Source organism: Salmo trutta, chromosome 7 (genome assembly GCF_901001165.1).
Source record: "Salmo trutta chromosome 7, fSalTru1.1, whole genome shotgun sequence".
NCBI classification, from domain to species: Eukaryota; Metazoa; Chordata; class Actinopteri; order Salmoniformes; family Salmonidae; genus Salmo; species Salmo trutta.
The window spans coordinates 32,177,277-32,201,433 of NC_042963.1; the positions used below are offsets into that span (position 1 = coordinate 32,177,277).

The 24,157-nt window shown below is 43.9% G+C and overlaps 1 protein-coding gene across 1 annotated transcript; it reads right to left on the reverse strand.

Annotated features, from left to right (window-relative positions):
* Positions 1-561: 561 nt before the first annotated feature.
* Positions 562-21,542, reverse strand: si:dkey-234i14.6 (uncharacterized). The gene is made up of 5 exons (XM_029758621.1): positions 20,713-21,542; positions 11,215-11,391; positions 5,924-6,133; positions 2,478-2,691; positions 562-1,884 (listed from the first exon to the last, which is right to left on the reverse strand). The coding sequence occupies exons 1-5, from the start codon at positions 21,220-21,222 to the stop codon at positions 1,706-1,708; spliced, it is 1,290 nt and encodes a 429-aa protein (XP_029614481.1). The 5' UTR covers positions 21,223-21,542; the 3' UTR covers positions 562-1,705.
* Positions 21,543-24,157: the final 2,615 nt, after the last annotated feature.

The following is a 24,157-nucleotide window of genomic DNA, read 5'->3' on the forward strand; positions in this document are numbered from 1 at the left end:
CTATTGTTCTGTGTCCAATATCGCCCTGTAGAGGAGATGGAGAGCAATGCAGCCCTGATGAGAATGCTCATGTCTAGCATCAAATGGACAATAAACTACACAGCAAACTGCTCAAGAGGAGGAAATAAACTATTGAGTGGTTGATGGGTTAATCGGTTGTACAAACTTAACACACCTTTTGTATGAAGGGTCAAAGGTTTAAGTTTCCAGTGTTTTCTTGTCTATGATTAGGGGCAGTAGGCTCTTAGCTGTGGTTGTGGTGCTTGGATAGAGTGTAGATGCTAGGAACAGGTACGCATGGCTATGATCCTGATACTGGTGGTTAATTGTACAGTATACTCTGTCTTTACAGTGCATAATGCAAATATGTGTACATTTAACCTAATCCTTGTGTGTTTTATTTTAGTTCGTTTTACAATATTTAGTTGGTGGGGGGAGCAGCACTACACTTTTAAAAGTGCAAAGCTTCTCTTGTGATACAGAATTATGTCCTAACGTCTAAAATACCACTAGATGGCATTATCACCTAACCATGAACTACATACTGTACATAGAAACCTGTGATTTGAAAGACCATATATTTTATTAAACAAACAAACAATATCCATAGAAAGAGTACATTCTTCACTTGTATCAGTCCGGTGTGGTAACGACTGATTAAGCCAGTATTTATGGCACTTCAACATGATACCTTCTCCCACATGTGTTACTACTTAGTCAATCCTTTTCATCCCCATTGGAACATAATGCCATAATAAGCTCCTTCCACATCTTCCTGTGGAACTATCGGTGCATAATCCCAAAAGTACAAACTGGCTTCCTCTCCTTGTCTCCTTCCCTTCATCTGCACATATTGCGTTCATCTATCTTGCCTTTTTATTTTAGTGGAGATGAGGAGAGGGACATACTTCAGATGTTTTCTGCCTGCCACTCATCTTCCTTCAACAATACTAAAAGTCCTAATCAGAGGCAGTTCTAGAATCTTCAAAGCTACTCAAACATTCTTCAGCAGTAAAGGGGTTGTAACAACAGAAGCCATTTGTTTCTGGCTAATGGCCAAGGTTTGTGAGTTGTACGATGCACCAGGCACATACCAAAGGTGTCAAAAACACAGAAGTAGAACATACTGTACTGAACATCTCACAAGACAGGTCACTCCACTGGAAAAAATAAACTCCATCACACGATTCAAGCTTCAGTTAAACCCACAGAACATCAAGTGCAAGACAGCATCTCAATGCTCTTTAACAGCTTCCTGTCCATCATCCATCTATCTGAAACTACAGGATTGGTTGGATGAGGGAAGGTAAGGGAAGGAAGCCACTGTAGAACACCGAGACACTCCCATCCCTGAAATTAAACACTGACATATGCACTTTGGTCCTCAGGGCAGACCATACATAAAGGCTATAGATCTTGGAAATCATGTGTTTGATTTATTTGATACCATTCCCCTTATTCCACTCCAGCCATTACCACGAGTCTGTCCTCCCCAATTAAGGTGCCACCAACCTCCTGTACATTCATCCATAGAGTCTGTTTCCTGTTCAGAAACCTCTCTGTGCTCCTGATCCATGGGCCAACGATGGTAAAGCAGATTTTTTACATTTCATGTAAAAGCCACTTTTCTCTTTCAGCTGAAACAGGGACTCTAGAGACAGTGTCCCACTCCGCCCCCCTGTGTCCCTGTGTGTTCTCCCTGCTGTCACTCGAACATGGTGTGTGCCAGACCAGTCTGCCTGAAGGTCTCGGCCACCTGTCTGGAGTGCTGGATCTTGGCGGACAGGGCCTCCAACATGTCATTCTGGTCCACAGCTGTGGCCGTGTGGTAGATAAATGTCCCCAAGGACTCAAGACCTCTCATCCCCAGGTTCACCCCACAACCTGGTTGGAGGGGGGGGGGGGGACAAAGATACATTTTATCAGTGCTGTGAGTTGAATATCTATCAAACAGTGAGAAGAAGAATCTGAAATCATGAGGTCTTGGGAGAGATGTTATATCGTGCTCTTATCATAGATACTGAAAATATGAGAGATAAAACAAATCAAAAGGCGTTATTAATTTCATAAACCCCTCATTAATAAAAATGGTTAAACGTAGCCTAAAAGATGCTGAAAGGTACTCTAAAAGATGCTGAAATGTTGTAGAGTACAAAGCAGCCTCAGAGAGATGGAGAAATTGATTTTCAGAGGCTAAAATGGCATTCAGTACAGTAGTGAGTCACACCACTTCATCTCACCCATCCATTTCTCTCTCCTTCTCAAGTGTCTTCATGCTCTAAAAATAGGGGCCCCTTGACAACAAAGTTGATTTATTTTACCTATGGGAAAACCAAGCACTCTGTTGATGATGATGATGATGATGAAGTCAAGGAGTTACACATACCTGCATTGGTGACACCACAGAAGTTGGGCATTGCCACAAGTGAGGCCAGAACATTTTTGTGTACCAATGTAAGCAGGGCGTTTGCGTGTACCTGTGTCGAAGTTGAGCACCCGTACCGCCTCCCCCTCTACGGTCACAGACACATTGTCTCCCTCTATGTAGGCGGCACTGACTCTCCGGTGAGACAGCTGGATGTCAAATAGACGTCTACTGCACTGCATGCGGTGCAGTGTCAGATCGTTGAGACGGGGCTCGATATCAGTCTTATACGCATTAAACGACTGGTGGAAGATGTTCTTCATGATCTGGAGGGAGAGGAAACCAGAGATGAGTCATGGAACAGAATGTGTTTTGTAGACTCACCCCTAATTTAAGTGTGTACTGTTACCTGGAGTTGCATGGCAAAAAGTCCAGGAACAAAGGACAATGCCCAAGGACTAGTCAGCCCTTCCCACTCTAAGGGGCCAAAGTGTATCTCTCTGTTACAGTATCCAGAGACTGACTATTGAATATGATAGAGTAATACCATAGTATCCATGTCTGGTATCTATCTGAAAGTTGTTCACTGAGGATAACTCTGATGCTCTCTACAGTATATTGATATATGATCTCTGTGGTTACTTGTATCTGTACAGGGTGAACTCTGAATTACTATATGCAAAAACATTTTGTGGTCCTCTCAGGAATTCTGTCTTATTTACATTGCTCTCATCCCCCACACAAGCCTGTAAAAGCTGTGACACCCCATGGAGATTGGGCCTTGGTGGTCAGGTTGCACTGTAAACTTGGTATTGTTTGATTGGTCGATGGTGGTTGGTTTAGGGTTGAAAGGTTACACACTACATTTTTATAGTCAAACAGAAACACCACTCACCCAGCCAGCCAAGGGCTGGATAAAGAAATCTGGTGTGGCCAAGACAAAGCAACTGAAGATCCTCTTTGAGAAAAAGAGGGACTGAGTGATTGTAACTAACAGCCCAGGTTGTCAGTGCAAGACCATGTTAGCCCAAGGGCTCAGATTTGTTGCTCAAACCAAGAGCATAGCCCAGTGAGCTACCTCTGCCATACAAACAAACTGCGGTACCTACCAGAGTCAATTGTACTGGAATATAATCAGGACATGTTATTCTTATCCATTGATGTTCTGGAAGACAGTGAAACTTGAAAAAGAACAGTGGAAATCACATCTCTGACCCTCCTCTGACGTCTGCTCTGTTATCACGTCGATTGTAAAACGATTACAGCCATGTAATGAATGATTCCCCCCTTCTTCCTTTCTCTCTCTTCCTCTCACTCTCTGTGACACTGCTGTGCTCTCCACTCCTCTGTCCTTCGGCCCACACCAGGACAGTCATCCGTAACCAAGTAACAGCATACGTGTGTGTGTGTGTTCTACATGGAAGAAAATAAGGGTTCTCCTATGGGGACAGCCGAAGAACCCTTTTTTTCTAAGAGTGTACAGATGGCCCCTCCAGCCAGCCACACACACACACACACACACACAGGGCTTTGCTCTGTGTAATCAACAGACTAACACAGTGTGGTCAGGGGTCATATGCTGGAAGAAAGGTGTAAGGTAAGTAGGTGTAAAAAGCGACTCTTTGGCCAGGGTTATTATTAGAAATACAGTACATTAGTCTGGCCAAGCAGGTAGCCAAGGCTCATACACACATGCATGGAAGGGCACAGGAAACATACTGTGATCACAGCATTCATTATTGGATGATTGATTCATTCATTTTCTGTCCATTTGTTTTCGAAACCTCAGTTTATTTCTGTTGGTAAGCAGACAGTGGCAAGCCTGAAGAATAGGTCTTGGCTCTACAGTGAGGGAAAAAAGTATTTGATCCCACGCTGATTTTGTACGTTTGCCCACTGACAAAGAAATGATCAGTCTATAATTTTAATGGTAGGTTTATTTGAACAGTGAGAGACAGAATAACAACAACAACAAAAAAGAAAAACGCATGTCAAAAATGCTATAAATTGATTAGCATTTTAATGAGGGAAATAAGTATTTGACCCCTCTGCAAAACATGACTTAGTACTTGGTGGCAAAACCCTTGTTGGCAATCACAGAGGTCAGACGTTTCTTGTAGTTGGCCACCAGGTTTGTACACATCTCAGGAGGGATTTTGTCTCACTCCTCTTTGCAGATCTTCTCCAAGTCATTAAGGTTTCGAGGCTGACGTTTGGCAACTCGAACCTTCAGCTCCTTCCACAGATTTTCTATGGGATTAATGTCTGGAGACTGGCTAGGCCACTTCAGGACCTTAATGTGCTTCTTCTTGAGCCACTCCTTTGTTGCCTTGGCCGTGTGTTTTGGTCATTGTCATGCTGGAATACCCATCCACAACCCATTTTCAATGCCCTGGCTGAGAGAAGGAGGTTCTCACCTAAGATTTGACGGTACATGGCCCCGTCCATTGTCCCTTTGATGCGGTGAAGTTGTCCTGTCCCCTTAGCAGAAAAACACCCCCAAAGCATAATGTTTCCACCTCCATGTTTGACGGTGGAGATGGTATTCTTGGGGTCATAGGCAGCATTCCTCCTCCAAACACGGCGAGTTGAGTTGATGCCAAAGAGCTCCATTTTGGTCTCATCTGACCACAACACTTTCACCCAGTTGTCCTCTGAATTAGATGTTCATTGGCAAACTTCAGACGGGCATGTATATGTGCTTTCTTGAGCAGGGGGACCTTGCGGGCGCTGCAGGATTTCAGTCCTTCACAGCGTAGTGTGTTACCAATTGTTTTCTTGGTGACTATGGTCCCAGCTGCCTTGAGATCATTGACAAGATCCTCCTGTGTAGTTCTGGGCTGATTCCTCACCGTTCTCATGATCATTGCAACTCCACGAGGTGAGATCTTGCATGGAGCCCCAGGCCGAGGGAGATTGACAGTTCTTTTGTGTTTCTTCCATTTGCGAATAATCGCACCAACTGTTGTCACCTTCTCACCAAGCTGCTTGGCGATGGTCTTGTAGCCCATTCCAGCCTTGTGTAGGTCTACAATCTTGTCCCTGACATCCTTGGAGAGCTCTTTGGTCTTGGCCATGGTGGAGAGTTTGGAATCTGATTGATTGATTGCTTCTGTGGACAGGTGTCTATTATTCAGGTAACAAGCTGAGATTAGGAGCACTCCCTTTAAGAGTGTGCTCCTAATCTCAACTCGTTACCTGTATAAAAGACACCTGGGAACCAGAAATCTTTCTGATTGAGAGGGGGTCAAATACTTATTTCCCTCATTAAAATGCAAATCAATTTATAAACATTTTGACATGCGTTTTTCTTTATATTTTTGTTGTTATTCTGTCTCTCACTGTTCAAATAAACCTACCATTAAAATGATAGACTGATCATTTCTTTGTCAGTGGGCAAACGTACAAACTCAGCAGGGGATCAAATACTTTTTTCCCTCACTGTAGGTGTTGGCTAGTGGCCCCAACCCAGGTCCTAGGGAAATGTGCAGGGAATTGGTATGGAACAGATGCTCTGTGCTGTCATCAGAAATAGACAGTGCCTGCTAGGGTCTTTACCGAGGAGTTAGCTGTGTGTCGGAGGAAGCGGACCATCTTGGTGTCTGAGGCGGGGCAGACCAGAGCCATGTAGCGGTTCCGGAAGGTTCCGTAGATCTTGAGGTGGAACCCTGGCTTGACGGCAGAGCTTTTCGGCTCCCTGAGAGCCTCCACTCCGTACGCAGACAAGTCGAAGAACAGGCTGTGGGCTCGGATCTCTGGGGTGGGCACCTGGAGATGAAAAGGAGAGGGATGTCAGTGTGTGTAACGGTTGTCAAAAGGAGTAGACCAAGGTGCAGCGTGGTGAGTGTTCATCTTTATATTTATTTTAAATCAGAACACTTAAACAAAATAATAAATTATTGACAAACGAGCAGTATAACGAGCAGTACAAAAATAAGATCCCACAACTCAAAGAGGGAAAAGGGCTGCCTAAATATGGTTCCCAATCAGAGACAACGATAGGCTGCCTCTGATTGGAAACCATACCTGGCCAAAACATAGAAAATAACACATAGAATTCCCACCCCACACCCTGACCTAACAACATAGAGAAATAAACCGTCTCTCTCAGGTCAGGGCATGACAGTGTGTGTGTGTGTGTGTGTGTGTGTGTGTGTGTGTGTGTGTGTGTGTGTGAGAGAGAGAGGGAGCAACAGAGGCATTTAATTTAGATTAATTTAGAGTACAGAGTGCAGAGAGAAGAGATTACTGTCATACCATCATCAGTATAGCAATAACATAAAACTACTTAGAGAGAACTGTTAAAAAAAACTTCATAGATTCAATGATATGTTCTTATCCTGTAAAACTGTTTAAACCATGTCATCATTGAATACTCGTTTCTGATTGGTGTGAAGGGCATTATAGAGCAAGCATTATTTCCCTATAATCCACAGTATAACAGCACGGTATAATTCAATGGCTATACACTGAGTATACCAAACATTAGGAACACTTTCCTAATATTGAGTTGCCTTCGATGGCCACTGGCACACTGGAGAAGTGTGCGCTTCATAGATGAATCCCGGTTTCAACTGTACCAGGCAGATGGCAGACAGCATGTGTAACCGATGTGAAATGGCTAGCTAGTTAGCGGGGGTGCACGCTAATAGCGTTTCAATCGGTGACGTCACTCGCTCTGAGACCTTGAAGTAGTTGTTCCCCTTACTCTGCAAGGGTCGTGGCTTTTGTGGTGCGATGGGTAACGATGCTTCGTGGGTGTCAGTTGTTGATGTGTGCAGAGGGTCCCTAGTTCAAACCCAGGTAGGGGCGAGGAGAGGGACGGAAGCTAAACTGTTACATTGATGCTGCTGGCCCAGATCACTGGTTGCTGCGGAAAAGGAGGAGGTCAAAAGGGGGGTGAGTGTAACCGATGTGAAATGGCTAGCTAGTTAGCGGTGGTGTGCGCTAATAGCGTTTCAATCGGTAACGTCACTCGCTCTGAGACCTTGAAGTAGTTGTTCCCCTTGCTCTGCAAGGACCGCGGATTTTGTGGAGCGATAGGAAACGATGCTTCGAGGGTTACTGTTGTCAACGTGTGCAGAGGGTCCCTGGTTCGAGCCCAGGTAGGGCCGAGGAGAGGGACGGAAGCTATACTGTTACACATGTACGGTGTCGTATGGGAGAGCGGTTTTCTGATGTCAATGATGTGAACAGAGTGCCCCGTGGTGGAGGTGGGGTTATGGTATGGATAGGCATAAGCTACGGACAACGAGCACAGTTGCATTTTATCAATGGCAATTTGAATGCACGAGATCCTGAGGCCCATTGTCGTGTCATTAATCCTCCGCGATCACCTCATGTTTCAGCATAAAGCACGGCCTCATGTCGCATCGATCTGTTCACAATTCCTGGAAGCTGAAAATGTCCCAGTTCTTCCATGGCCTGCATACTCACCCGAGCATGTTTGGGATGCTCTGGACCAACGTGTATGACAGCGTGTTCCAGTTCCCGTCAACATCCAGCAACTTCGCAGAGCCATTGAAGAGGAGTGGGACAACATTCCACAGGCCATAATCAACAGCCTGATCAACTCTATGCGACAGAGATGTGTCGCGCTGCATGAGGCAAATGGTGGTTACACCAGATACTGACACGCCCCTACCTTAAGGTATCTGTGATCAACAGATGCATATCTGTATCCCCAGTCATGTGAAATCCATAGAAATGTATTTATTTCAACTGACTGATTTTCTTATAACTGTAACTCTGTAAAATCTTTTAAATTGTTGCATGTTGCGTTTATATTTTTGTTCAGTGTATGTCTGAGCTGCTTTTGAATGCATAAGTTGAATTGAAAATATTATTGACATTGTTAAATTCGATTTTCATAACAGCAAGCTAGGGGTACGTTCGTAAATTCTTCTGTTATTCTGCGCTCTTGCACACTCAGATGAGAGTGCTCTGAAATTGGAGTAGATAGCCAGAGCGAATTTACAAACGTGCCCTAGGACTGATGGTTTGGTTAGCTAAACAAGCAAGTCTGTTTGTTTGGTTACCAAGGCAACTAATGTAGCTGTGCTAGCTACCTCAGTGGATGTTGAACATATTTTTACCTGCAAATGAACAAATTTCTTGCAGCAAATGTGTTAAATTGTAGTATGGTATAAAAGGGATAATCAACTCAGTAGTCTATGCGTTCTCAACTCTGGGGTCTATGCGTTCTCCGTGGAAGGATAGTTCACACCTTCCATATCATTCATTTTTTTCCATAGAACGCATAGCCCGTAGTTGATTATCCCTTATATATCAACAATGAACTAATTATGACATGGTATTAGTACAGTAAATGTCCTTGAGATATTGAATATATATATCTCACTTGATGTTGCCCTCCATACCACCCTTTTTCCCTCTCTGCTCTCAACCTCTCTCACTCTCTGTCTTTCTATGTGCGTGTATTATCGCTCTAGCTCTCACTCTCCATCTCTTTCTTCATCTCTCTCTTTCTCTTTCTTATTTCACACATCTGATCCCTTTTCCACCCCAAAAGGGTGTTTATTCCTTTAACCCCCCCCCCACAGAATTGATCGAGATTCACATCAATGACATGAACCAGACCAATGTGATCCAACAGTGTTTACCATTGCAGAGGAGAGAGCGGGGTGGGTAAACAGGTCGTATCCTCTGAGCTAAATTCATTAACTAACGGAAACGGCCAGCGAGAGATAGATAAGTTAAGTAGTGATTGGAAGTCACAGCTGTGTGAATCTGTCCCTGTGGAGAGGATGTAGCTGGAGCACAATACGAGAACAGAATAAACCCATGATGAACACAAACAGGTCTCTGAGAAACAGATGTGACACATCACTGCTACTGCTGAACCTTATGAAACACTGACCTGACATAGCCTTGGATAGAACAAGTGGTTTCGCTCTCTGTCTCTCTCATATTTGTGTTTTACATTGTTTGCATTGCTATTACATCTGTGCCCACAGCCCTGTCTGCTTTATTATGAGAATAAACTGTGTCTTATCAGTGTTTTTCCCGGTGGCTGGTTAGCTATGCAGGACGTGTGATGACTGCTTATGTAAATATGATCCAGGTGCCTATCTCTCCCTGCAGGGCAGCCAAGAGTCTGTGTCTGTTTTTTAGTTAGGAGACCATCTCAATTGTCTAGAAGGGCTTCCTCGCCTCATCTGCTCACCATCTTCACTGATCAAAACTAGCCAATGTGTAAGCAATATAGTGGATGCCTATTATATCTATAATTTGCATTCACCAGACCAGTTCTTTCATGTCAATGCAGTTGAAGGAAAGAACGTAGGCTATTTTAGAGTCCTGAGAATTATGTTCTAGAACCAGTAAGAGAGAATCATCATGAATGAAGACATTTCTGGTGCCAGAATTGTACCTATAATGAACCCAAGTTGAGTTGACTTTTAGTTTTATAAAACATTAATTTCACATTAAAGGAAAATGTCATGTTGCAGTATAGAAGTGCCTCTAACTCGTCTTTGAGAATCTTTCCCAACCATCAATATAGTTCCTCATGCTCATTCAGCAGCTATAGGGGCAGAGATAAAACATGAACAAAGGCTCCAAAAACACCCAGTACTGTACGTCCTTTTACAAACTGCAACGCTCTCAGTATAGTGACGCAGGTCGTTAGATGTACTTGATGTACACTTGTACACATGAAATTGTGTCATCCCAAACTTTATTGACAACACTATGTTCCATTTTGTGTGACCTGAGTGGTTCCCCCTATCCAGCTGTGCTGCTTCTCCATGTAGCATGTGCATGACCACAGAAAGAAGTATCGCTCAAGTCCTACTACACTGAGAATGTTGTTGTTTCCTTTGTTCATGTTTTATCTCTAACTGTAACTGCTGAACGAGCATGAGGAAGTATATCTTTGGTGGGGTGAATTTATCAAAAACAAGGGAGATCGCAAAAAAAGTGTCTGAGCATTTCTATAACATGCAATTTACATCAAAAACATTGATTTGTTCAAATGAAGTGAACCTCTCCTTTAAAGACACATAGTAAACACATGAACACATCAGAGTTCATACAGACAGAGGAGACAGCTGTTGCTTAGCAGATCTTGTTGTGCTGATAGCTACCTATGTCATCATCCCATCTGTATTTCCTCTGTTTCCGCTATTCCTTCATTATCCTGTCATTCATTTCTTCCTTCCTATTCCTTCATTATCCCTTCCTTCCTTCCTTCCGCTGCTCCCAGTAACACCACTAACTCATCACCCCATCCACTCTCTGGTTGCCATGACAGATGACCTTCGGCCCAGGAACATCAGAGCTGATGACATCACATTCATATATCCATCAGTCAGGTAACAGATGAGGACCAAGACAATACACGGCCTGAGGGCCTGACAAGCCTGACATACAGTACAGTAACACCTGCTGTACACCTGATAACATCAATATAATTCAAAAGGGGCTTCAGCCTGTCACTGACTACTTTTATCTATGGATGGATCTCAGTGTTCCCATAGAGTGCAATAAGCTCTATACTGTGTACTTAAGGAGATGTCCAGATTACCATAAACACACCAAGGGCAGGTTTGACAGACCAACATGGAACAGGGCCATATTGCTAGTATAGACCGTCCTTATGGCCATTCTACAGAGCTATGGTTTATATAGGAGTTCGATACTGTATTGTATTCAGCTGTGGATCACCAGGGCTCTGTTTGATCAGTGTGTGTGTGTGTGTGTGTGTGTGTGTGTGTGTGTGTGTGTGTGTGTGTGTGTGTGTGTGTGTGTGTGTGTGTGTGTGTGTGTGTGTGTGTGTGTGTGTGTGTGTGTGTGTGTGCGTGTGCATGTGTGTGTGTTTGTCTGACCTGTCTCTGGTCCAGTCTCTCTATAGTGGCATTAGCCCCGTATGCGTGGCAGGACTCTACAGTGTAGTCAGAGCTGATACCCAGCACAGAGCATGAGTCTCCACACGACCCATCAGCCACCACGATCACACGCGGCCAATCAGATCCCGGTATCTTCCGCAGGTACTCCTCTGTGAACTGATAAACAGGAAGAACAGATCAAGAAAGAGACAGAGAGAGCGAGAGAGAGAGGGGGGGAGGTAGATCATTTTTTAGGCCGTTATTGTAAATAAGAATTTCTTCTTAACTGACTTGCCTAGTTAAATAATGGTTAAATAAAATAAAATAAAAATGTTTATACCCTCCCTTTCTATCCCTCTTTCTGTCTAAACAAACATGCTTATCCTAAAAGTGGTATGACATCATCAGAGACATACCAGTCATACAGCTTAAAGGATCACACTTACACCCCTGTCCATGTGCCCTCGAGCAAGGTACTTAACCCTAATTGCTCCAGGGTCGCCGTTGATAATGGCTGACCCTGGCCGTAACCCCACTCTCCGAGGGTGTCTGAGGTGGAGTTGGGATATGCAAAAAAACACATTTCCAAAAACACATGAAATAGGACAAATATAAGCACCCACCTAATTATTATTATGATGAGGACTATTATTGTTATTATTACTTAAAATACCAAACAATAACAGCCCTATGTTTGAGACAACTTTGTGTGTCTGTGTGTATGTGTGTGTGCTTGCGTAGGGTGCAGCCGTGCATGTGTCTGTGTCCGGCTGCCTCTGATATCCTGGTTTGTTTAGGTACTGGTTCATGTCTGTGATAAGGCTAAGTGTCCAGAGCAGGGCAGTGATCTGGTGTAAACACTGTCACACACACACACACACAGATAACTGTTGATTAAAACAAATACAAAAGAGTGTTAGTTTATACAGAATAAATACCTGATAACAGGAATAAAGGAATGAATAATATAGATAGAAAATAATAGTCAGAGATAGAGAGACAGAGAGAGAGACAGAGAGAGAAAGAGACAGAGAGAGAGAGAAAGCGAGAGAGAGAGAGAAAGCGAGAGAGATAGAGAGAGAGAGACAAAGAAAGAGACAGAGAGAGAAAGAGAGCGAGAGAAAGAGAGAGCGAGAGAGTGCGTAGGAGTGCGTGGGAGTGTGTGTCATAGATTGTATATATAAAATGGATAAAGCCATCGATTACTTGACACCATTCATTCTTATGTCAAGACTCAATGGCACATTTAAAGGCAAGGAAGTAGGTTTTTAGCTTGCTAAAATGGCGTCACTTGGAGACATAAAATGCGCAGATTGAGCTAGTCCAGAAAGTGATGTTGCAGGCTAGCTCAGTGCTTCCCCCTCTTATTGACTATCTCAAGTTGAAGAACAACCGGGGTACTGCAGGCTGCTGGTAGAATCTAAATTATCCTTATCCCATTCTGTTTGTGATTTTAAAATAATCGGTTCAAGGACATACACTATATATACTAAAGTATGTGGACACCCCTTCAAATTAGTGGATTTGACTATTTCAGCCACAACAGTTACTGACAGGTGTATAAAATCGAGCACAGAGCCATGCAATTTCCATAGACAAACATTGGCAGTAGAATGGCCTTACTGAAGAGCTGAGTGTGAGCCAGGCCTAACCGCCCAACATCTGTGCCCGACCTCACTAATGCTCTTGTGGTTGAATGGAAGCAAGTCCCCGCAGCAATGTTCCAGCATCTAGTGTAAAGCCTTCCCAGAATAGTGGAGGCTGTTGTAGCATTAAGTGTGACTAACTCCATATTAATGCTGATGACTTTGAAATGAGATATACGACGAGCAGGTGTCCACATACGTTCGGCCATGTAGTGTACATCTGGTGTAATAGAAGCAACTATTGGCACCATGATTGTCTTAGAATTTTTTGTTTACTTACATGAATATTTCTCAAGAAGATTGCCATTTTCCCATTCACTATAATGGGGGATCCTGCTTTTCTGAAAACAACAGCCTGCAGAACTGCGGTTGGCCTTGAACATCTTTGGCTTCAATGAGAGGGAGAAGTCGTTCTCCCCTGGTGTGTGTCCAACATTAAACTCAATAAGGTTTGAGCCAGTGATAGCTGAGAGTCGAGGCTAAGACGTGTTAAATCCATTAAGACTACAGAGAACTGGTGATTTAAAAGTCATGTCATTCATTCACAGATCACACAGCCTGGGACTAAACCAATAATCAAGCACTCCTGTCTAATAATGGCTATGGACAGGACGCTTCAGAATTGTCAATGTTTTTTAATGATGCAGAACTTTGTTCCAATCAAAGATATGCTTGACCTTGACGTTCACCTGCTTTAATGTATAAACATGGAGTGAGTCACTGGATCGCCAGGAAGGCAGCAGGGGGGAAGCAGGGAGAGGAGGGTGAACCAGGGGTGGACAGCTCTCATCCTCAAGGGCTGCACTGTCCACTGGCCTTCATTCCTACCTTTAATCAGATACTGATTAACTAATGGGGATTATTATTGCCATGGCAATAGGTACTGATTTATTCATTACGAATGTCATGAAGTGATCAAAAAGCACTGGTGTGAACTGAGAAATTCTGGCCAGCCAGCAAACAGTTAAGGCCTTTAGGGCAGTGATCCTCAACACTGCTCCTTGAGAGCTGCAGACTGCATGTTTTTGTTCCAGCTCAGCAATAAAACACATGATTCAGCTAATCAAGGGGACAATGATCAGTTGATTAACTGAATCAGGTGTGATGGCACTAAGCTGGGACAAAAACCTGCAATACTACTGTGGCTCTAGAGGAGGAGGACTGAGGGTCTCTACCTTTCAGAATAGAAAGAGCCTGAGGACAGGTTATGTTGTGTCAGCAGATAAGCCCAGCTTTAGTGAATGTGATCATAATTTTGCCATTATATAATGATGTGCTATAAGCCCTAGTACTGTAGGCTGCCATCATTCTACCATTGTTTAATGCTGTAATGCAGAGAAAGGCTTAGGGAGATTTATGGAATGAGTGGTACGGTAATCAGCATCAGATCACATTTACCAGTGACTCTTTACAACCAACTATTCATCAGATGTGTATCTATCAGGTGGTGATGTATAGTCACTGAATCTCAGGCTATTCTATAGAACAGCATGGTGGCTGGTTAAATTTTTTTTTAACTATAAAGTGAACAATCATATGATCCTAAATACAGATTCAATATATATATACAGTTGAAGTCTAAAGTTTACATACACTTAGGTTGGAGTCATTAAAACTCGTTTTTCAACCATTCCACAAACTTCTTGTTAACAAACTATAATTTTTGCAAGTCAGTTAGGACATCTACCTTGTGCACGACACAATACATTTTTCCAACAATTGTTTACAGACAGAATATTTCACCGTACCACTCATTGCACTGTATCATAATTCCAGTGGGTCAGAAGTTTACATACACTAAGTTGACTGTGCCTTTAAACAGCTTGGAAAATTCCATAAAATGATGTCATGGCTTTAGAAGCTTCTGACAGGCTAATTGACATCATTTGAGTCAATTGGAGGTGTACCTGTGGATGTATTTCAAGGCCTACCTTCAAACTCAGTGCCTCTTTGCTTGACATCATAGGAAAATCAAAAGAAATCAGCCAAGACCTCAGAAAAAAATTGTGGACCTCCACAAGTCTGGTTCTTCCTTGGGAGCAATTTCCAAACGCCTGAAGCTACAACGTTCATCTGTACAAACAATAGTATGCAAGTATAAACACCATGGGACCACGCAGCCGTCATACCGCTCAGGAAGGAGACACGTTCTGTCTCCTAGAGATGAATGTACTTTGGTGCGAAAAGTGCAAATCAATCCCAGAACAACAGCAAAGGACCTTGTGAAGATACTGGAGGAAACAGGTAGAAAAGTGTCTATATCTATAGTAAAACGAGTCCTATATCCACATAACCTGAAAGGCCGCTCAGCAAGGAAGAAGCCACTGCTCCAAAACCGCCATAACAAAGCCAGACTACGGTTTGCAACTGCACACGGGGACAAAGATCGCACTTTTTGGAGAAATGTCCTCTTGTCTGATGAAACAAAAATAGAACTGTTTGTCAATAATGACCATTGTTATGTTTGGAGGAGAAAGGGGGAGGCTTGCAAGCCGAAAGACACCATCCCAACCGTGAAGCACGGGGGTGGCAGCATCATGTTGTGGGGGTGCTTTGCTGCAGGTGGGACTGGTGCACTTCACAAAATAGAAAAATTGTGTGGATATATTGAAGCAACATCTCAAGACATCAGTCAGGAAGTTAAAGCTTGGTCGCAAATGGGTCTTCCAAATGGACAATGACCACAAGCATACTTCCAAAGGTGTGGCAAAATGGCTTAAGGACAACAAAGTCAAGGTATTGGAGTGGCCATCACAAAGCCCTGACCTCAATCCTATAGAAAATGTGTGGGCAGAACTGAAAAAGTGTGTGCGAGCAAGGAGGCCTACAAACCTGACTCAGTTACACCAGCTCTGTCAGGAGGAATGGGCCAAAATTCACGCAAACTTATTGTGGGAAGCTTGTGGAAGATTACTTGAAAGGTTTGACCCAAGTTAAAGAATTTAAAGGCAATGCTACCAAATACTAATTGAGAGTATGTAAACTTCTGACCCACTGGGAATGTGATGAAAGAAATAAAAGCTGAAATAAATAATTCTCTCTACTATTATACTGACGTTTCACATTCTTAAAATAAAGTGGTGATCCTAACTGACCTAAGACAGGGAATTTTTACTGGGATTAAATGTCAGGAATTGTGAAAAACGGAGTTTAAATATATTTGGCTAAGGTGTATGTAAACTTCCGACTTCAACTGTATCTCTACCTTTTTGGTTACTACATGATTCCATTTGTGTTATTTCTTAGTTGTGATGTCTTCACTATTATTCTATCATGTAGAATATAGTAAATATATAGAAAAACCCTGGAATAAGTAGGTGTGTCCAAACTTTTGACACATACTGTATATATACACACACACTGAACAAAAATATAAACAACAATTTCAAAGATTTTGCTTAGTTATAGTTAATACAAGGAAATCACTCAATTTAAATTGATAAATTAGGCCCTAATCTATGGATTTCACATGACTGGAAATACAGACATGCATCTGTTGTAAGATGGCGCCGGAGAAAAAGGCCAACGTTTTACGTGCCCCCAGCCGATTGTGTTATTTTGTTTGTTTATTTGCGTTTTTTGTAACTTATTTTTTTACTTATTTTGTACATAATGTTGCTGCTACCGTCTCTTATGACCGAAAATAACTTCTAGACATCAGGAATGCGATTATTCACCACGGACTAGCAGAATCCTTTTCTTCCTTTCACGACTCTGACGAGCCCAGCGCGAAGGATATACTGCTTCCTCGGGAACAGGCCCCGATCCCCATGATCTGCGTGAAGAGGAGGCAGAGAAAGAGGGGCCGAAGGGCGGGCTGCCTTCTGAGAATTCGAAGGCGATCGAATAAACCCCCACTTCCCTCCATTCTGCGAGCAAATGTGCAATCCTTGGAGAATAACATCGACTAGATAAACGGAAGATTAAACTACCAACGGGACATTAAAAACGAACACCTTATGCTTCACGGAGTCGTGGCTGAACGACGACAACATCAACATACAGTTGGCTGGTTATATGATGTACCGGCAGGATAGAACAACGATGTCTGGTAAGACAAGGGGCGGCGGACTATGTATTTTTGTAAATAACAGCTGGTGCACGATATCTAAGGAAGTCTCAGGCTATTGTTCGCCTGAGGTAGAAATTCTCATGATAAGCTGTAGACCACACTACCTACCTAGAGAGCTTTGTCTGTATTTTTCGTAGCTGTTTACATACCACCTCAGTCAGAGGCTGGCACCGAGACAGCATTAATTGAGCTGTATTCCACCATAAGCAAACAAAAAAACGCTCACCCAGAGGCGGCGCTCCTAGTAACCGGGGACTTTAATGCAGGGAAACTTAAATCCGTTTTACCAAATTTCTATTAGCATGTTAAATGTGCAACCAGAGGAAAAAGAACTCTGGACCACCTATACTTCACACACAGAGACACATACAAAGCTCTCCCTCACCCTCCATTTGGCAAATCTGACCATAATTCTATCCTCCTGATTCCTGCTTACAAGCAAAAATTAAAGCAGGAAGCACCAGTGACTAGATCAATAAAAAAGTGGCCAGATGAAGCAGATGCTAAGCTACAGGACTGTTTTGCTAGCACAGACTGGAATATGCTCCAGGATTACTCCAATGGCATTGAGGAGTACACCACATCAGTCATTGGCTTCATCAATAAGTGCATCGATGACATCATCCCCATAGTGACCGTACGTACATACCCCAACCAGAAGCCATGGATTACAGGCAGCATCCGCAATGAGCTAAAGGCTAGAGCTGCCGCTTTCAGGGAGCGGGACTCTAACCCAGAAGCTTATAAGAAATCTTGCTATGCCCTCCGACGAACCATCAAACAGGCAAAGCGTCAATACAGGATTAAGATTGAATCATTCTACACCGGCTCTGACGCTTGTCAGATGTGGCAGGCCATGCAAACCATTACAGACTACAAAGGGAAGCACAGCCGAGAGCTGCCTAGTGACACGAGCCTACCAGACGAGCTAAACAACTTCTATGCTCGCTTCGAGGCAAATAACACTGAAACATGCATGAGAGCACCAACTGTTCCGGAAGACTGTGTGATCATGCTCTATGCAGCCAATGTAAGACCTTTAAACTGGTCAGCATTCACAAGGCCACTGGGCCAGATGGATTACCAGGACGTGTACTGCGAGCATGTGCTGACCAACTGGCAAGTGTCTTCACTGACATTTTTAACCCCTCCCCGTTCCTGTCCGAGTCTGTAATACCAACATGTTTTAAGCAGACCACCGTAGTGCCTGTGCCCAAGAACACTAAGGTACCCTGCCTAAATGACTACCGACCCGTAGCACTCACCTCTATAGCCATGAAGTGTTTTGAAAGGTTGGTCATGGCTCACATCAACACCATCATCCCAGAAACCCTAGACACACACCAATTTGCATACCGCCCCAACAGATCCACAGATGATGCAATCTCTATTGCACTCCACACTGCCCTTTCCCCCCTGGACAGAAGGAACACCAATGTTCAACACCAAAGTGCCCTCAAAGCTCATCACTAAGCTAATGACCCTGGGACTAAACACCTCCCTCTGCAACTGGATCCTGGACTTCCTGACGGGCCGCCCCCAGGTGGTAAGGGTAGGTAACAACCACATCCGCCGCGCTGATCCTCAACACAGGGGCACCGCAGTGGTGCGTGCTCAGTCCCCTCCTGTACTCCCTGTTCTCTCATGACGGCATGGACAGGCACGACTCCAACACCATCATTCAATTTGCCGATGATACAACAGTGGTAGGCCTGATCACCGATAACAACGAGACAGCCTATTGGGAGGAGGGCAGAGACCTGGCCATGTGGTGCCAGGACAACAACCTCTCCCTCAACGTGATCAAGACAAAGGAGATGATTGTGGACAACAGAAAAGGAGGACCGAGCACGCCCCCATTCTCATCGACGGGGCTGCAGTGGAGCAGGTTGAGAGCTGTGTCCACATCACCAACAAACTAACATGACCCAAGCACATCAAGACAGCCGTGAAGAGGGCACGACAAAACCTCTTCCCACTCAGGAGACTGAAAAGATTTGGCATGGGTCCTCAGATCCTCAAAAGGTTCTACAGCTGCACCATCGAGAACATCCTGACTGGTTGCATCACTGCCTGGTATGGCAACTGCTCGGCCTCCGACCGCAAAGCACTACAGAGGGTAGTGCGAACGGCCCAGTACATCACTGGGGCCAAGCTTCCTGCCATCCAGGATCTCTATACCAGGCGGTGTCAGAGGAAGGCCCTAAAAATGGTCAAATACTCCAGCCACCCTAGTTATAGATTGTTCTCTCTGCTTCCGCATGAAAAGCAGTACCGGAGCGCCAAGTCTAGGTCCAAGAGGTTTCTAAACAGCTTCTACCCCCAAGCCATAAGACTCCAGAACATCTAGTTCAGGGGTGCTTCTGCATTGCTTGCTGTTTGGGTTTTAGGCTGGGTTTCTGTTCAGCACTTTGTGACATCAGCTGATGTAAAAAAAGCTTTATAAATAAATGTGATTGATTGATTGATCTAGTCAAATGGCTACCCAGACTATTTGCATATCCCCCTACCCCTCTTTACATCACTGCTACTCTCTGTTATCATCTTTGCATAGTCACTTTAATAACTCTACCTACATGTACATACTACCTCAACTATCCGGTGCCCCCGCACATTGACTCTGTATCTGAACCCCCTGTATATAGTCTTGCTATTGTTATTTTACTGCTGCTCTTTAATTACTTGTTACTTTTATCTCTTATTCTTATCTGTATTTTTTTGAAACTGCATTGTTGGTTAGTGGCTCATAAGTAAGCATTTCACTGTAAGGTCTACACCTGTTGTATTTGGCACATGTGACTAATACAATTTTATTTGATGTATTTGATGGTTAAAGATACCTTAAAAAAAGGTAGGGGTGTGGATCAGAAAACCAGTCAGTATCTGGTGTGACCACCATTTGCCTATTGCAGCATCACAAATCTCCTTTGCTAGTGGCCATCGAAGGTGAGCATTTGCACACTTTTATTGATTACGACGCTAAACTGTAGTCAGGTCAAGACCCTGATGAGGACAACAAGCACACAGATGAGCTTCCCTAAGACGGTTTCTGACAGTTTGTGCTGAAAGACTTCGGTTGTGCAAACCCACAGTTTTATCAGCTGTCCAGCTAGCTCATTTCAGACCATCCCGCAAGTGAAGAAGCCAGATGTGGAGGTCCTGAGCTGGCGTGGTTACACGTGGTCTGCAGTTGTGAGGCCGGTTGGACGTAGTGCCATATTCTCTAAAACAACATTGGAGGCGGCTTATAGTAGATAAATGAACATTCAATTGTCTGACAACAGCTCTGGTGGACATTCCTGCAGTCAGCATGCCAATTGCACACTCTCAAAACTTGAGACATTTGTGGCATTGTGTTGTGTGACAAAACTGCTCATTTTAGAGTGGCCTTTTATTGTCCCCAGCACAATTGTGATGCTGTTTAATCAGTTTCTTGATATGCCACACCTGCCAGGAAATGGAAAATGCTCACTCACTACCAGGGCTGTAATCAAATTTGTGCACACAATTTGAAAGAAATAAGCTTTTCGTGGGCATGGAACATTTCTGGGATCTTTTATTTTAGCTCATGAAACATGGGGCCAACACTTTACATGTTGTGTTAATATTTTTGTTCAGTATTTATATTCAATACAGTGGGTTGATGCTTGTCAGAGTGCAACCCCCCCAACCCCCCCCCCCATTGTTCTCTCTTTCTATATGGAACTTACAAATAATGTGACAAGTAATAAAAAAAATTCAATAAAGGTTTAGAAATAAAGGGAAATATATGTAGAGTACCTTCGTTCCCAGCTGAACCTTGATTTCCACCTTCTGTCTCTTCTGCTCCAGAATGCTGAGCAGGTACTCTTGAAACACTCCTATCTTCGTGAAGAAGTGCTCGTTGTGCCAGCAGCCCTCCATGTTATCAAAGTCCACCCCCAGTTCGAGCAGGAACTCCACACTGCGCGGGTCCAGGGCAATCTGCTGGGGGCGGCAGAGCAGCGCCGTGCGGTACCTCTCATCCAGCAGCGTGAGCTTCAGCACCTTCCCCGAGCGAACAGCGACTAGCGCGGCCGTTAGCCCCACGGGACCCGAGCCCACTATTAGAACCGAGATCCGGGCCCGCCATTGCCTGATCCCGTCCAGGCTCACTTTGACCACCACGTAAAACACCACGGCCACCAGAGTACTGAGCGCGGTGTCGTAGGCTAGAGCCCGGTACTGTTCCTCTGTGTTCTCGTTGTTGATGCTGTTGAGTCCAGTGTTCTCCGTCTGCAGCCCGTCCATGCTGTGGCTAGATATGAGCATTTATCACTTAGACTTGTTGGAGGTAGAGAGAGCTTTCTTACATGCGCACTGTCACGTTACTGTCGCCTTGGTCAGTGCTCTCCAGCAGAGAGAGAAACGCAGCGTCTCTCCACACAGACCCATCCACTCAACGAGACCAGCTGCGACCAAACACACATTCTCTTCTCTTCTCCCGCAAGTAAAGTCACAGTTGGCTAGACGTCCCAGGCATGACACTGTTGTGAATAAATTATTCAATCAGTTGCGATGTCTTTCAAAACCATAAAACAAAATAACTGACCGAAAAAGCGATACTGTATCGCTTTACCGTCTATCTCCAGCCGCGGTAAGTGTAGCAATTACACGTTGACGAGCGCCGGGCGTCCTGTCCTGTGGTCACAATCAGGTCCTGCAACAAGTTCAAAGGGCATAAACTCAAAAGAGTCCAGTTTCACCCGAGTGTAAAGCAATTAATCCGTTTGAATAGGGTCTAATTGACTTTGACTGTGAGTGAATGTGTAGGCTATTTTATTATTGTCCATCTGGCCAGTGGCCACATTGCTTCCAGCCCTCTATGTGACCTGCTGCAACACTAACTGCAGTCTGTCTGGAGAATCAGCTCTGGGTTTATTTCAGGGACTATTGATTCTCTGTCTAAAATCAGGCATGTCGATTAGCTCCGACCTCTATCTCTCTCTGTAATGACATGGCTGTAACCTAAAACACCATCAGTGTATATTGCGGTTGGCCTCCCCAGTAGATAGTGTGGTGGAATTATTGTAATCAAAAAGAGAGACTTTTAAGATTTCTTCAAAACAATCAAACTCTATTATTTATTTAGTGCAGTAGTGGAGCTGGTCGGTAATCACCCCTGGAGGTGATCACTGAGAACTCAACCAGCTGGTTTACTGCAGTAATGGAGCTGGTCGGTAATCACCCCTGGAGGTGATCACTGAGAACTCAACCAGCTGGTTTACTGCAGTAATGGAGCTGGTCGGTAATCACCCCTGGAGGTGATCACTGAGAACTCAACCAGCTGGTTTACTGCAGTAATGGAGCTGGTCGGTAATCACCCCTGGAGGTGATCACTGAGAACTCAACCAGCTGGTTTACTGCAGTAATGGAGCTGGTCGGTAATCACCCCTGGAGGTGATCACTGAGAACTCAACCAGCTGGTTTGAGCCACAGCATTTTATAGCAAAGTCCATCCTCCTTCAGTCTACATAACACACAACAGATGTATGGAATGGGTCACAAGGTTAAGATTTGTATGAAAGATACTTATAATTCACAGCAGACAGTATTTGCTGTGTGAACAGTTTTCATTGTGTAGAGACCAGTGTCTGGCCCCCCAACTTCATACAGGAGCCATGTCTCCCTGGTACCGTATAGAACAGAAACATTAACTCATGCTCTGGAATGCGGAATCCCCAAAGACATCGTAAATCTCCTGTCAGTGTTATCTCCCAGATGCCCACTTTCAGTTCACACAGACACAATAGAGAGTTATAAGAACCCTCTACTCTGTTGCATAAAACAACTCTTTTATGCAATAAAAGTATTATAACATAGGCTTGTAATTTCCACCATAAGAGATGGCAATGTCACTGTGATAGCTTAACCCCAGGGGACTGCGCAGCTGTAGAGACAGGCTGGATGACAGTAAGTCAGCAGCACACTTCTCTTGCAGAGGAAAGGCTGTGTGGCTGTTCCTTATCATGGAACTTTGTATATTTAGGGCATGATTGATATACATGTTTTATCCAGAATTCATACAAATGAAATGTAAATGTAAAACCTTTTTTGCATATCGCACAAACACATGCACACTCTTGTACAGCTAACCTTGTAGGGATAAACAATTCAGTCCCATCCAAAATCGCATTTTCCCTAACCCCTAACCCCAACCTGTACTCTTACCCTAACCCTAACCTTAACCCAAAAACCTAACCTTAACCCTAAAACTAACCCTAAACCTAATTCTAACCTTAACCTTAAACCCCCTAGAAATAGCATTTGACCTAGTGGGGACCAACAAAATGTCCCCAGTTGGTCAAATTTGTTTGTTTACTATTCTTGTGGGGAATAGAAGTCCCCACAAGAATAGTTAAACACGTCCACGCACACACACACACACACACACAAACACACACACACACACACACACACACACACACACACACACACACACACACACACACACACACACACAAACACACAAACACACAAACACACACACACAAACTGTACTAGACTCTACATACAGTACCAGTCAAAAGCTTGGACACACCTACTCATTCAAGGGTTTTTCTTTATTTTTACTATTTTCTACATTGTAGAATAATAGTGAAGACATTACAACTATCAAATAAGACATTTGGAATCATGTAGTAACCAAAAAAACGTTAAACAAATATATTTTAGATTCTTCAAAGAAGCCACTCTGCCTTGATGACAGCTTTGCACACTCTTGGCATTCTCTCAACCAGCTTCACCTGGAATGCTTTTCCAACAGTCATGATGGAGTTCCCACATATGCTGAGAACTTGTTGGCTGCTTTTCCTTCACTCTGCGATCCAATTCATCCCAAACTATCTCAATTGGGTTGAGGTCGGGTGATTGTGGAGGCCAGGTCATCTGATGTAGCACACCCTCACACTCCTTGGTCAAAAAGCCCTTACATAGCATAGGTCATTGTCCTGTTGAAAAACACATGATAGTCCCACTAAGCGCACACCAGATGTGATGGCGTATCGCTGCAAAATGCTGTGGTAGCCATGCTGGTTAAGTGTGCCTTGAATTCTAAATAAATCACCGACAGTGTCACCAGCAAAGCACCCCCATGCCATCACACCTCCTCCTCCATGCTTCATGGTGGGAACCACACATGCGGAGATCATCCGTTCACCTACTCTGCGTCTCACAATTACACAGCGGTTGGAACCAAAAATCAAAC

What these genes read in the sequence shown, in the direction of transcription:
- si:dkey-234i14.6 (XM_029758621.1), bottom strand. Translation starts at nt 21,222, where the DNA reads ATGCTCATATCTAGCCACAGCATGGACGGGCTGCAGACGGAGAACACT. An exon ending in AGAGACTGGACCAGAGACAG is followed by an intron (nt 6,134 to 11,214) that starts GTCAGACAAACA and finishes TTTCATCTCCAG; the next exon opens with GTGCCCACCCCAGAGATCCG. An exon ending in GGTGCTCAACTTCGACACAG is followed by an intron (nt 1,885 to 2,477) that starts GTACACGCAAAC and finishes CCCTCCAACCAG; the next exon opens with GTTGTGGGGTGAACCTGGGG.